The sequence below is a fragment of a genome, unplaced genomic scaffold (assembly GCF_019419815.1).
Source record: "Pyrus x bretschneideri cultivar Hongxiangsu unplaced genomic scaffold, Pyrus_bretschneideri_v1 Contig3, whole genome shotgun sequence".
Lineage (NCBI taxonomy): Eukaryota > Viridiplantae > Streptophyta > Magnoliopsida > Rosales > Rosaceae > Pyrus > Pyrus x bretschneideri.
Window position 1 is genome coordinate 13,756,982 of NW_025999612.1, and position 11,029 is coordinate 13,768,010.

The window sequence follows — 11,029 nt, forward strand, 5'->3', positions numbered from 1 at the left end:
GAAATAGAAAGAAGGGTGAAAAAGTAAAAATGACAAGAATAACGGCTATTTAATATTGACAGAAGAAAAAAAAAATGAGACCCACCAATTTTTTCCGTCTCATCTCATCAGCCGAGTAATGTCCGTCTGATGAGGGATGAGCACCGCAACGAGAGAGAGAAAAGAAAAAAGAATATAGGGAATTTTATTTCGGGAATAGGGTGCCATTAAAAACTCGATTAGTATCCAAGGAATGAAAAAAGAAAAAGAAAAGAAGGGAGAGAGAAAGCGACTGAATGGCGATCGATATATAATAATAGGAAGGAAGGGGATACACAAAGTCGAAAGTTGCATAGCGGTTTTCAGTTTTCCAGTTTTCAACTTCCACCAATTCCCCCCTTTGTCAATTCTGTGTTGAGCGAGTGATAGTTAATTAAGAAAGAAGAGAATATAACAAAGTAAAGTATAAACAAAGGGCCTCCCCCTGGATTTGATTTTTATTTAGTATATTTATATAAGGAATTTCCATTTTCCAAATTTCCAATACCCTTCTCAGTCCTCTCCTCACCTGTTTGTTTGGCTCTTTCTTCTCTGGACTCCGGACGACTCTACTCCTACATCAACAAAAGGCAGTCTGGGCTTTTCCTCCTTGCAATATCTTTCAAGGTCTGTTGGTCTCTCTGTCTGTATGTCTGTCTGTCTGTGATCTATCTCTCTCCAGACTGCAGACACCAAACAAGCTTAAAGCTGAAAGCTTCTTAAAGGCTAAAGGCGGTAATTGTGGGGTGTCCACCAACTTGCAAACTCGATCCAAAGTTTCTGCCTTTATGTTAATTGGTAAGTATTCTCGCCTTCTCACCCAATCAATTATTCAATTGCTTCCAATTGCTTGGATTGGAGCCTTGGGAGACTTTGGAGTCCCTGCAAGCTCGATGGTTTGAAGTTTAAAGCTTGAAGCCTGAATTCTGGGTTGTAATATAATTTAACTTAATCGAATTCTTTGCTCCAGTTGTTGCTTGTTTCTGCTTGTTTGTTTGGACACCCTTTCTTTACTCACAATCCTCAGCTCAAGTTCACTGTTCCGTGAGAGGAGGGGTTGCTTAGGTTACTCCAATTACCAAATACGAAATGCATTCCTTTCCTTTCCTCCAGTCCAGTAGAGTATTTGTAGTACAATTGTTGGATTGCTTTACTTTCACATTTAACATTTCATTCAATGGACGGGCAAACTTATGCATATGCAAATGCAATTGTGCAATTGTGCAATTGGTTGCACGAGAAATCACCCCCTTCTTTCTCTTTCTCTTTCATCTCTTGTCCAGCGCCAGCGCCAACGCTAACGCCATGCACCCCTCATGCCTTTCATGTGATTCATTCTCTTCCCTTTTCACAAAAAAACTAACTAATTTTTCTTTCTTTTAGCGCCTCTAATTCTGCTGTTTCATTTTTCTTTTTGCTGCAGAAAAAACCACAACGCTTGACCAATCACTCACCCTTCCTATAACAGACAAGGTTTGTTTTTTATTCATCAATTTTACCCAACTCATTTATTTGTTTACATACTACTACTTGATGCTCCCTCCCTGCACACTTGGTCTACCTTTGGAAAGTACATAGATATGTATATAGATAGATAAATATATATAATAGTTTTTAATACCAATTGAGAAAAATTAATATCTCAATCTCAAGGACAGAGAGAGTTCTAGTCAAGCCATTTGGGTGTCACTCGTGAATAACAACCTACTACTTGTGCACTTTGGTGGTTGACATTTAATTATGCCTTGATTGCTGTTTATGTTTCACCTCCTTGTGATGCCCATCTTCATCCTTTGGTCTATAATATTTGAACAATCTTCGTTTCTGGTTCATATGCATGCATTTCTGAATTCACCACTGTTGTATGTGTGAGAGAGAGTTTGCCTTCAATAAGTTGCAAATTCATATACATAAAGAATCGTATGCATGTGTCTATATACATAGCCTCAACTGTGCCGATGCTGATTGACTAAAATTTGTTTGGGTAGCAGATATAGTCAGTCTTAGGATATGGGATGCCTGGTCTCAACACCGAAAGATGCACTAGGAAATAGGAGAAGGCCTGCAAACATTGGGGAAGTCTCTGTCTATGTCCCTGGTTTGCGAATCCCTAAACCTGTTGATTTCTCTCAGTCACTTGGTGATCACTTGTCCAAGAGTTTAGTGGAACGCCTATCTGCATTAAGGACTCGCATAGTTGTGATGGCTGCCCAAGAAGGTCCGACAATTACCAGAACAAAGAGAAGAGCTGCTACTCAACATGGTTTGTCATAGACACAAGCTTGTTGATTTTTCCAAATGATATCTGAAATCAGATATTTCTTTATCTGCATGATTCTTGTCCTCAGGTGGTTCAACATTGGCCGATCTTCAGCAGGCTCTCGAGGATTACTTGCCTGTCCTTTTGGGATTAATGAAAGATGGTAAATCATGATCTCATGCCATCTCATTAATTGTATCCACAAGTTTTAGTAAACCCTAAAGGTGTTTCTTATTTCTATTGTGAAGGAAGCCAGCTACACCACAAGGTTCAATTTTTGTGGGTAAATCAAGAGGATGATGCAGAGGTGGGCATGTAGGAGCGCTCTTAAAACTCATATTTCTCTGTTGTGCATATTATAGTTTTTGCTTTCCCTATTTGGTCATTCCTCAAATGGTGTTCAGATTCCATGATATTGTAAAGGGAACCTGGCTTAATTTGAATGAATGATTTTTCAGGAAACAGCTATGTCTAACGCATGGTACGAGGTGCTGTCGATTTTGCACTTAATGGCAATGCTAGCATTTTCACAAGCTAACTTGTTACTTCTTCCAAGAACATCTGCTGATGGTTATCAGCCAAAAGTAACAGAAGGTAGGCATTATCGCATGAAAACTGAGCTATAGACAATTAAATCATGTTTTCTTTTGAATTTTATCAACTCAATTATTATCCTACTATTGCTTGTTGAGTTAACGAGAAAAGTTGTGTTGCCAATGCTTTCTGGAATGAGTACACCTTTAATGGTGATGAAGTCCTCTCTTTAGAGTTTTGAAGAGAACTTAGAGCTATAGCATGAAACTGTCGCCTGAATTTAGGAACCAGATGCAGTAAGTTTTGGGTGAAACCTTGTATGGTTGACTAGGAACTAAATGAAAAATAGTAGACATTGGAAAACCGGAGATATGGACAAATTCATTAGATTATGTCATTAAACCCTTAAAAGCAGGATGCTGATATGTAAAGAATTCACTAAGGCGAGTGAAAAATGGATTTCCTGATCCATATACTTAAATTGAGATTCTTGTGTTTGATATTTTGTACTAAGGTCTATGTATCACCTGTTTATATTATATAATCAGAAATATTGTTTTCGTTAGAGTTCTAAAGAAAATTAACAAAACTTGTGCATGCAGTAGTTGTCGTCGGTCTACCTTTAGGTTTGTATATTGCCAAGTTTTTCATTTGGTTGTGCCTTGCATGGCACTTTCTTTTTCATTGGTCATACTATGAAGGTTCCATTGTTTTACTTGTTGCTACAGAGAGTAGACGAGCTTCCATTGATATTTTCCTGAAGGCAGCAGGATACCTTGATTGTGCAGTCCGACATGTCCTTCCACAGTTGCCTACTGAGCTCAAGTTTGTATCAGTTTAAAAATTGCACTGATTTTAACTTTCTGCTTGTTATCATGTTCCTAATGCTGTTATTTATAATCTTTTGACTATTGCTTGATTGCAGGACAAACCTGCCAGTTGACTTAGCAGAAGGAGTTCTTCGAGCGCTTTGCCTACAAGCATTAGGACAGGTAGCACCTTTACTTAAATGGACCGATCTGGTAAATGTTGCATTTTATATTTCAGGCTTCATGCTTCTGAAACGCCATCTTATTTATAAAACATAAATATTGCAGTCAGCCCTTGTGAACCTATCCTGCTTAATGGGCACAAAGGGTACAAGTGCAATAAGTTTGGTTTTCATTCATCTTTTTTCTTTCTTTTTTGACATCTCATAATGGTCCAACTTATCCTGAAAATGAAATTAAGCTGGAACCCTTGTCTTCTGAAAATTATCTTTTGCTGACCCTTTTTCGCACTTCCACCATCTCATGTAGGGTGTTGATATTCAACTTGGAATGGCAATTGATAGCACAAAAGCCACACTTGCAGTGAAGCGAAGGCTTGCATGTGAAATGGTAAAGTATTGGCAACAGGTAAGAATTTATCATCATTGCCGGTTTGATCTTGTCAATTAGTAATATCATTTAATGTCTGGGATTTGTGTAATAAATTTTCCATGCCTCCATTGTGTCCCTATTTCTGTTCATCTCCTTTGGCTGTAGTACATATATTCAAAATGTGAAATTTGAATTTGGACCATTGTGAATTGAGTTGGAAAGAGGAAACATTAGTCAGCCCTGAATAGCATCAGTTTAGGGTCTGAATTTAGATATTCTAGATTAACAGACCATTAGAATGATCCTAAAACCGCGTTGTGAGTACATGATGGATTCCATCCATGGTAAGGTGAAAAAACTAAAAATGATAACAAAGATGCACCGTCTGACTACTCCAAACATGAGGATCTAACCTCCAGTCTCTGCGTTTGTCTAAAATCATATTTTTTTTATCAGTATTCTTTTTATTCTGAATCCAATTTTTTGCTACATTCTTAGGTTTTCCTTTTGCCTTTCCCGACATTGAGTAATTTTGGCTGTTCTGTATTCGGAGTAGTTGTGAGAAGTTCCTTTATGTTTCATATCAGTTACATGTCATATATAGGTCATTAATTCTTATGGTTCACTATGTTTCTCATGATTACACTCGTCATCCTAGCACATTATATGTTTGTTGAATCACATGGTGATCCTGATTCCTGAACGCTTTCGTTCTGCCATTTATTTGCAGGCTCAAGATAACCTTATGAACCTTCCCTTATTAAATGGTTGGGGTGAAAAGCATCGGCTCTTTGTGAAGTGGAAATATGTTGAGGCAAAGGTATCTTGCACTTTCTGCGTGTCCTTTTTTATGCTCTTACTACTATCCTTTTTAAACTTATGAGTTCCTTCCTCAACGCCCCTCCCCCTCTCTCCCAAAGATAGCATATTTAAACTAATGAGTTCCTTCCTCAACGCCATAGTATTTATGAGAGTAATATGAAAACCAAAAGCATGATTTATCCTTCTGAAGGGAAAATAATGGACTTGTTGTGATTCCTCTAGAAAGCAAAGCACACTTGTAGTTTTCTAAAAAAGATATCAGGTTGGTCATATGTATTTTCTACTTTGGGGATTACTTGCTCATTTGGTTTGTCCTCCCTTGTATTAGATTGTGTGCATGCAGATTTTGATACGCTATTGCCTTTTCTGAATGAGTAACTGCCAAACAAAAGTATCTTGAACTATTCATGAAGAATATTGTATTTCATTCTTTCGAGTTGATCTCGCTGATAGAGAGGGGGCTTATGCCGCTAATGTAGAATATTTGTTTTCATTACGATTGAAGTTTGTGTTCTGGACAGCTGACCAAGGTTCTTCCAATTTTAACCTTCCCATTTTACAGGCTGCTGCATATTACTATCATGGTTTGATCCTTGATGAGGGTAACACAGAAAAATTTCATGGGATGGCTGTAGCTGCCTTGCAAGCAGCAGATGAGTATTTTAAAGACAGGTAGGAAGGCATGCGATGCATTTAACGCTGCTCCCCCTTTGTCGAGGTAGGGAGAGGCTCTATTTGCACATTCATTTTACTGATTTCAATGGATGCCATCTAGCAGATTATCTGCTGTTTTTCTAGGGGCAATAAAGTATGTGCCGTAGCCGCAATATGTTTATCCTCTCTCCCTATCTCCAATAGTGTCAAACTCAAACTTGTACAAGGACAAACCTAAAATTGTCATAAGTATGAGATTTGCAACTTTAGGCCATTAAAATATCTACTCTAGAGTCATTAATATGGAGTCCATTCTCTAGATATTAGCAAAGAGTAATCTACAGGCCCTTCTTGAAAATTGTGCGTGTCTCGTATGCTGCATTGGTTGTTTCAAGGTTGAAATGTTCATTATCTGATCAGTTTTCTAGTACTTTTCAATTGTTCCTTTAATTAGCAAGTGCTTATTTAATACACATTATGCAGAAATCCACCGCTCTGGGGAACCATGAAGTATCTATCTGAGAAAATTCCTAAAGATACTTCAAGCAAAGTGCGGATAAACCGTGATCTGTACTCGCACGAAAAGTATGTCCTGCCTGAGAGAACTATTACTAATAGTATTTTGTTTATGTCTAAATGCAATTCCTTTTCACTCTTGGCACCCCTAATTGCAATCTCAATGTTCTTGGTTGATGATACATAGAACAAATCCTTGGCAATAATTAATGTATGGTTTTGGATACTTCAACTGCAGAATCATGGAGACAGCGCCAACATTGCCCGATTTTGCATTGGCCTTGAAACCGGATGAATTCCAACTTCCTCCAGTAGACCCCTCTTGGAACATGGAGCACATGAATAAGGGTTCCAACCAGCTCTAATGACAGAATATAAGCCATATACGAGAATACTTTTGTGCATTACAGAGTACAAGTCCAGAAGCGTGGATGGCCATTCAAAACCGGATGGATTATTCTTCAATCGCTGTGCATCCATTTTCCCTTATAAATTTCTTTTGTTCCTCCCCCTTGCGTAATTTACTTTTGATAGAGCTTTGTATAAGTCTCCCCTCTGCTGTGTGTAAGTTGTTAATTGACTGCTTCAGGGAAAGAGCTGAATGGTTTGTTTGCAAATTAACAAAAATGCGGTGTTTGCCCATCAAAGTTAATCCAGTACGAATATGATTGTCCATCGCTTTCATTTCATACAAAAGCATTCCAAAAATTAGTGTTTACAGCCTCGTTTTGCTGGCTGGAAGTTGGATGTCACGTTGGACATGGAATCCGAGAGGGTCTTGGGTGCGTTTTAATCCACAACTGTGCACGTGCTGCTCTATAATTTCTCCTCTAGGTGGAGGTGGTAGCTGTAACCAAGGTTTCTCCTGTAATCTTTTCATCAACAGAACAAGGATAATCAAGCACAACATCACACATTGTGGCTCCAAACGGTCGGAATTTCAAACGTGGAACTGCAGGCAGGCCATTCTGTCTAAGGTGTTGATTGCTCAAGAATACATTCATCGATAAATAAATCTAAAAGAAGCTGACTTCCAAGTCGCTACTTGCATACACGTAGCGAGTCTATTAACACTTTTTTGTTGTCAGGCGAAAATACAAAAATTCATTCAGTTTCAACAAAAGCACAGCAGAGTTTATCATCAATAGTAAAACTAAAAGGAGCTGACTTCCAAGTCGCTACTTGCTTACAGGTATAACTCTATTCAACATGTTTAAAAGTGAGCGAGAACAATCTTCTCAAGTTTAATTCGAAGAGCTTGTGTGATTTTCTTTCCTTTTTCCCCTTTTGTTTTTCCGGTGCCAAGGTTAGGAAAAATCAATTCTAGTCTTCACCATTTCTGCCATCTCCATCCAATTGCTTTTGCTTCTCCTGTTCCTCTGCTAAAAACAAAAAATTTTGAACAGAGAGAAAACCAGTGAGTTCAATATGACTAGACCTAGGACTCTTAGGTACAGCCAACGGAATAAGCATTTGATTCTCATTGTCAAAGGTGATAGATTTAGTTAAAGTGTAAAGTGATGCAGTTCCTTGAAACCTTCAAACCATTTCCTAACCAAATTCAATGTTAGTCTCTTACTTTGTAAGGCAAGCACATCAAGGAAAACACTTGACCTTTTAAATACAGAGGGCCAAATTGAGGCTCCTATTATGGTTCCGAAACTATTTACTTCCAGACAATGCGACCGAATATCCAATGGGACACAATGTGAGATGGATATAATATTCCATAATTTCCCAGTGGGTGAAGCATGAACCGTTAAAGTAATAATGGCCAGGAAAGTAACAGTACAAGTTGTAACGAGATCAACTGCTTTATTTCTGAAAAAACAATATGGTAATGGTTTTTGAAACTTATGGCACGCCTTCTAACCAATCAATTTAAGAAAAGATTTGTCATGATTTCCATTCTGTTAAATGTAGCTTTAAAGGGTAATGGTTAATTAGAAAATGGTAACACGGTAACACCATACCCATAAGTTTAAGCATTGCCTTTTGGGTTCGCTTTTCAAGCTTATCAAGCCTCTTCTGCACATCCCTGCGAAGTTCCCAGTTTGGTTTTTTAGGAGCAATATTCACAAACGGGTCCTGAACGTTGATCCATAATTAGCACAAAGCGACATAAGGAACAATCCTTTTGAAAAGCACAGAAGCTAGTGATTAACTGAATAAGAGACTGGGTCTCGAATTTTTGAAGTAACCAAGTACCTCTTTCTTCTCTGATGGAGGTGGTACTCCTGCAACAGGGTCTTCAAACTTTGGCAGCACTGGTGGAACAAGCTTTCCCTCCTGAAGCTGCTTATCATGAGGAACATAGTTTCGGAATTTCATGTTGGTATTACTGCACAAATTTACACTTTAAAGTTAAAGCATCAAATTTTTTTTCTGGATCCTATAAACTTAAAGACCATGAGAACAGAACGATACCTATGTATCATAAAAAATAACAATAATAATAATAATAATGAAAAGCATCCTGACATGGGCCTTCTAATATAAATCAAATATCTCACAACGATAAACAAATACAGCCATGAAATGAATTCAAATGCTACTAGAAGTGAAGATAATAGATTATGAAAAAAAAATGGAAGCAGAAGTCTCATATGTGTATGGTATGACAATATCTACTTCCAAAAATTAATACCGCTGCCCATTTTGGGGATTATTTCAGATTTACTTTTGTCCTTACCCTAAAGATCTTGTGCTCATGATTAAACTACACAATCCATAGTTATGTTATCCCCCAAAAAACCATAAATCACATGCATACCTTGTGCTTGTTGAAAAACATGAAATATTAAACGCAAACAAAACCGTTTAGCATCATCTCTAATTACACGTGCGAATAAATACTGAGCAAGTACGGATTGCAAAAATTGTGGGCAAATAACTAAATATTGTTCACATATATCAACCCACAAACTTGTGAATTTGAAAGGAGGAGGTGTTGCGCAACACCTTCAGGGCATTCAGACGAAAAAATTAACATAATACTTGAATAAGACTAATGAGGAAATGGAGGATAGGTAAGGGATACTAACTTACAAAACATGAATCGGATGTACTCACGTTTCGTCACTAATTGCATTGTTTTCATTAGTGTTATCGTGAACTTGTGCGGAATCCTCATCTGGAGTGTTTAACAGTTCCTGAGCTGCTTTAAGAGCTCTTAGCCTCTCTTGACGTGCTGCGACTGCTTGTTCAATGGAGTCCTCTTCAGCGGCCATGGCTTCGCCTATGCTATACAAATGAGGGAGAAACAGTCAAACATATAACAGATGAAATGACATTTAAAAAAAATATATATTGGCTTAGCACAAAAGAAATTAAAATAATTCAGAAGATTGTTAGAATTTACACCAGACTATCCTATCCAGCATGATATTCCTAATCTTTAATCTTTAATCACAAAGGGATATTAATTAAAGGTTATGCCCAAAAGATGCGAAAAAGGTAATTTGTAATAACAACTGGTTCAAAAAAAAGCCCTAGGCTGGGCTGGTTGGGCAGAAAAAGGGAAGAATACAACAGAAGCATGTTTTTCGAACACTCTAAATACGAATCTAATAGGAAAAAAGGTTAGGGCGTTTCAATTGAAAAACGAAGAGAAATCAGCAGCAGATATAATAATAATAGGATTGACCGAAGGTGCGAGTAGAAGATGGAATACCGGAGAAGACGAAGAGAAGGTCCCTGACCCGTCGTCTGCAATGCACTTTTAACGCTGTCACTTTCGAATGGAATGGAAGAATTGAGAATTTGAGAGGGTGGAGAAACAAAGGAGGTGGAAAAAGAAAGATAGAGCCCGACCACACCACAGAATTGAGATAATGGGCTTCTTTTCGTGTTGCATGAGTTGGGCCAGGTGAGATAAATGGGCTTCTGCTGAGCGAGCCACGTATTTAAAAACGAGTTGGGTCTATATGTATTGTAAGTATTGTCTCCCTCATTTGCATACCGAAGGCGAAGCAGCTTATAACTCACAATTGATGTCAATCAATACTACGGTATAGTGTTATTTTTCTTCACTTGGAAGTAAAAGGTTTTAGGTTCAAATCTCGTGAAAGGTGAATTCCATAAGACTACTCATTGTGTGGCTTAGCCGAACTTCTCCTCCACTTAATGTAAAAATGTCGCTTTGCTTAAAAAAAAAAAAAACTCACAGTTGTGAAAAAAATTGAAATCTTTAGTTTTAGGTAATATTTTGCTTACAAGTTAATGAAAATACTGCAAGACTTTTGGTTATGATCCTACCATTTATAAAGTGTCGGAAATATTTTTTTATTAATTTTTAAAGTTGAAAAAAATTAAAAAAAATAATATAAACTAATAGCGAGGCCCCCAAATAGATTTGTAAGTGTCGAAAATATTTGGAATGTCGTAATTAATTTAGAACATATGGTTGACCGGGGATTAGGAGGGCTTGCTAAAACCTCTAAATTGACTCAAAAACATAAAAACAAAGTTAAAAACGTTCACAAAGACTCAAAGGACTCAAAACAGGTTCAAAAGACTCAAAACTACCTAAAAACACTAACTAGGCAGTTTCTGACCCTAAACACAAATTTGGACGAATTTAAGATTATAGGTTGATTCAAAACACTTTAAAACACAAATTAAGACACTCTAACACTAAACTAGACTCAAAGAATACAAAACTAAACACTTAAAACACTAAAACAAACCAAAAGACTCAAACATCACCCAAAACACTCAAAACTGCCTTAAAAACACTTTCTGGGCAGTTTTGAGCACCTTGGTGAATTTGGACGAAATTAAGTTGTAATTTGACTCGAGACTCTTAAAAACATAAACTAAATTGATTTCTAACTAATTTGACAATAAAGTAAAGGGGGATTTA

General features: G+C 37.3%; 2 protein-coding genes across 3 annotated transcripts; one reads left to right on the forward strand and one right to left on the reverse strand.

Moving 5' to 3' along the window:
* The first annotated feature begins 212 nt into the window (after positions 1 to 212).
* On the forward strand, positions 213 to 6,840 carry LOC103946847. The gene is given in 14 exon segments (XM_048589389.1): positions 213 to 816; positions 1,442 to 1,491; positions 2,010 to 2,281; positions 2,367 to 2,441; positions 2,527 to 2,585; positions 2,737 to 2,872; positions 3,541 to 3,637; positions 3,738 to 3,804; positions 4,111 to 4,209; positions 4,904 to 4,993; positions 5,558 to 5,665; positions 5,667 to 5,713; positions 6,133 to 6,234; positions 6,404 to 6,840. Coding segments are annotated over 12 exon segments (1,260 nt in total). The 5' UTR covers positions 213 to 816; positions 1,442 to 1,491; positions 2,010 to 2,028; the 3' UTR covers positions 6,531 to 6,840.
* A 352-nt stretch (positions 6,841 to 7,192) lies between these two features.
* LOC103946846 (coiled-coil domain-containing protein 12) lies at positions 7,193 to 9,997 on the reverse strand. 2 transcript variants are annotated; one of them, XM_009357645.3, is made up of 5 exons: positions 9,839 to 9,997; positions 9,238 to 9,408; positions 8,374 to 8,506; positions 8,139 to 8,253; positions 7,193 to 7,544 (listed from the first exon to the last, which is right to left on the reverse strand). In XM_009357645.3, exons 2-5 carry the CDS (start codon positions 9,393 to 9,395, stop codon positions 7,489 to 7,491), a joined length of 462 nt encoding a protein of 153 aa, XP_009355920.1. In that variant the 5' UTR covers positions 9,396 to 9,408; positions 9,839 to 9,997; the 3' UTR covers positions 7,193 to 7,488. The 2 variants fall into 2 exon arrangements, with proteins under 2 accessions (XP_009355920.1, XP_009355916.1); XM_009357641.3 differs by having other exon boundaries at positions 7,193 to 7,547.
* Positions 9,998 to 11,029: the final 1,032 nt, after the last annotated feature.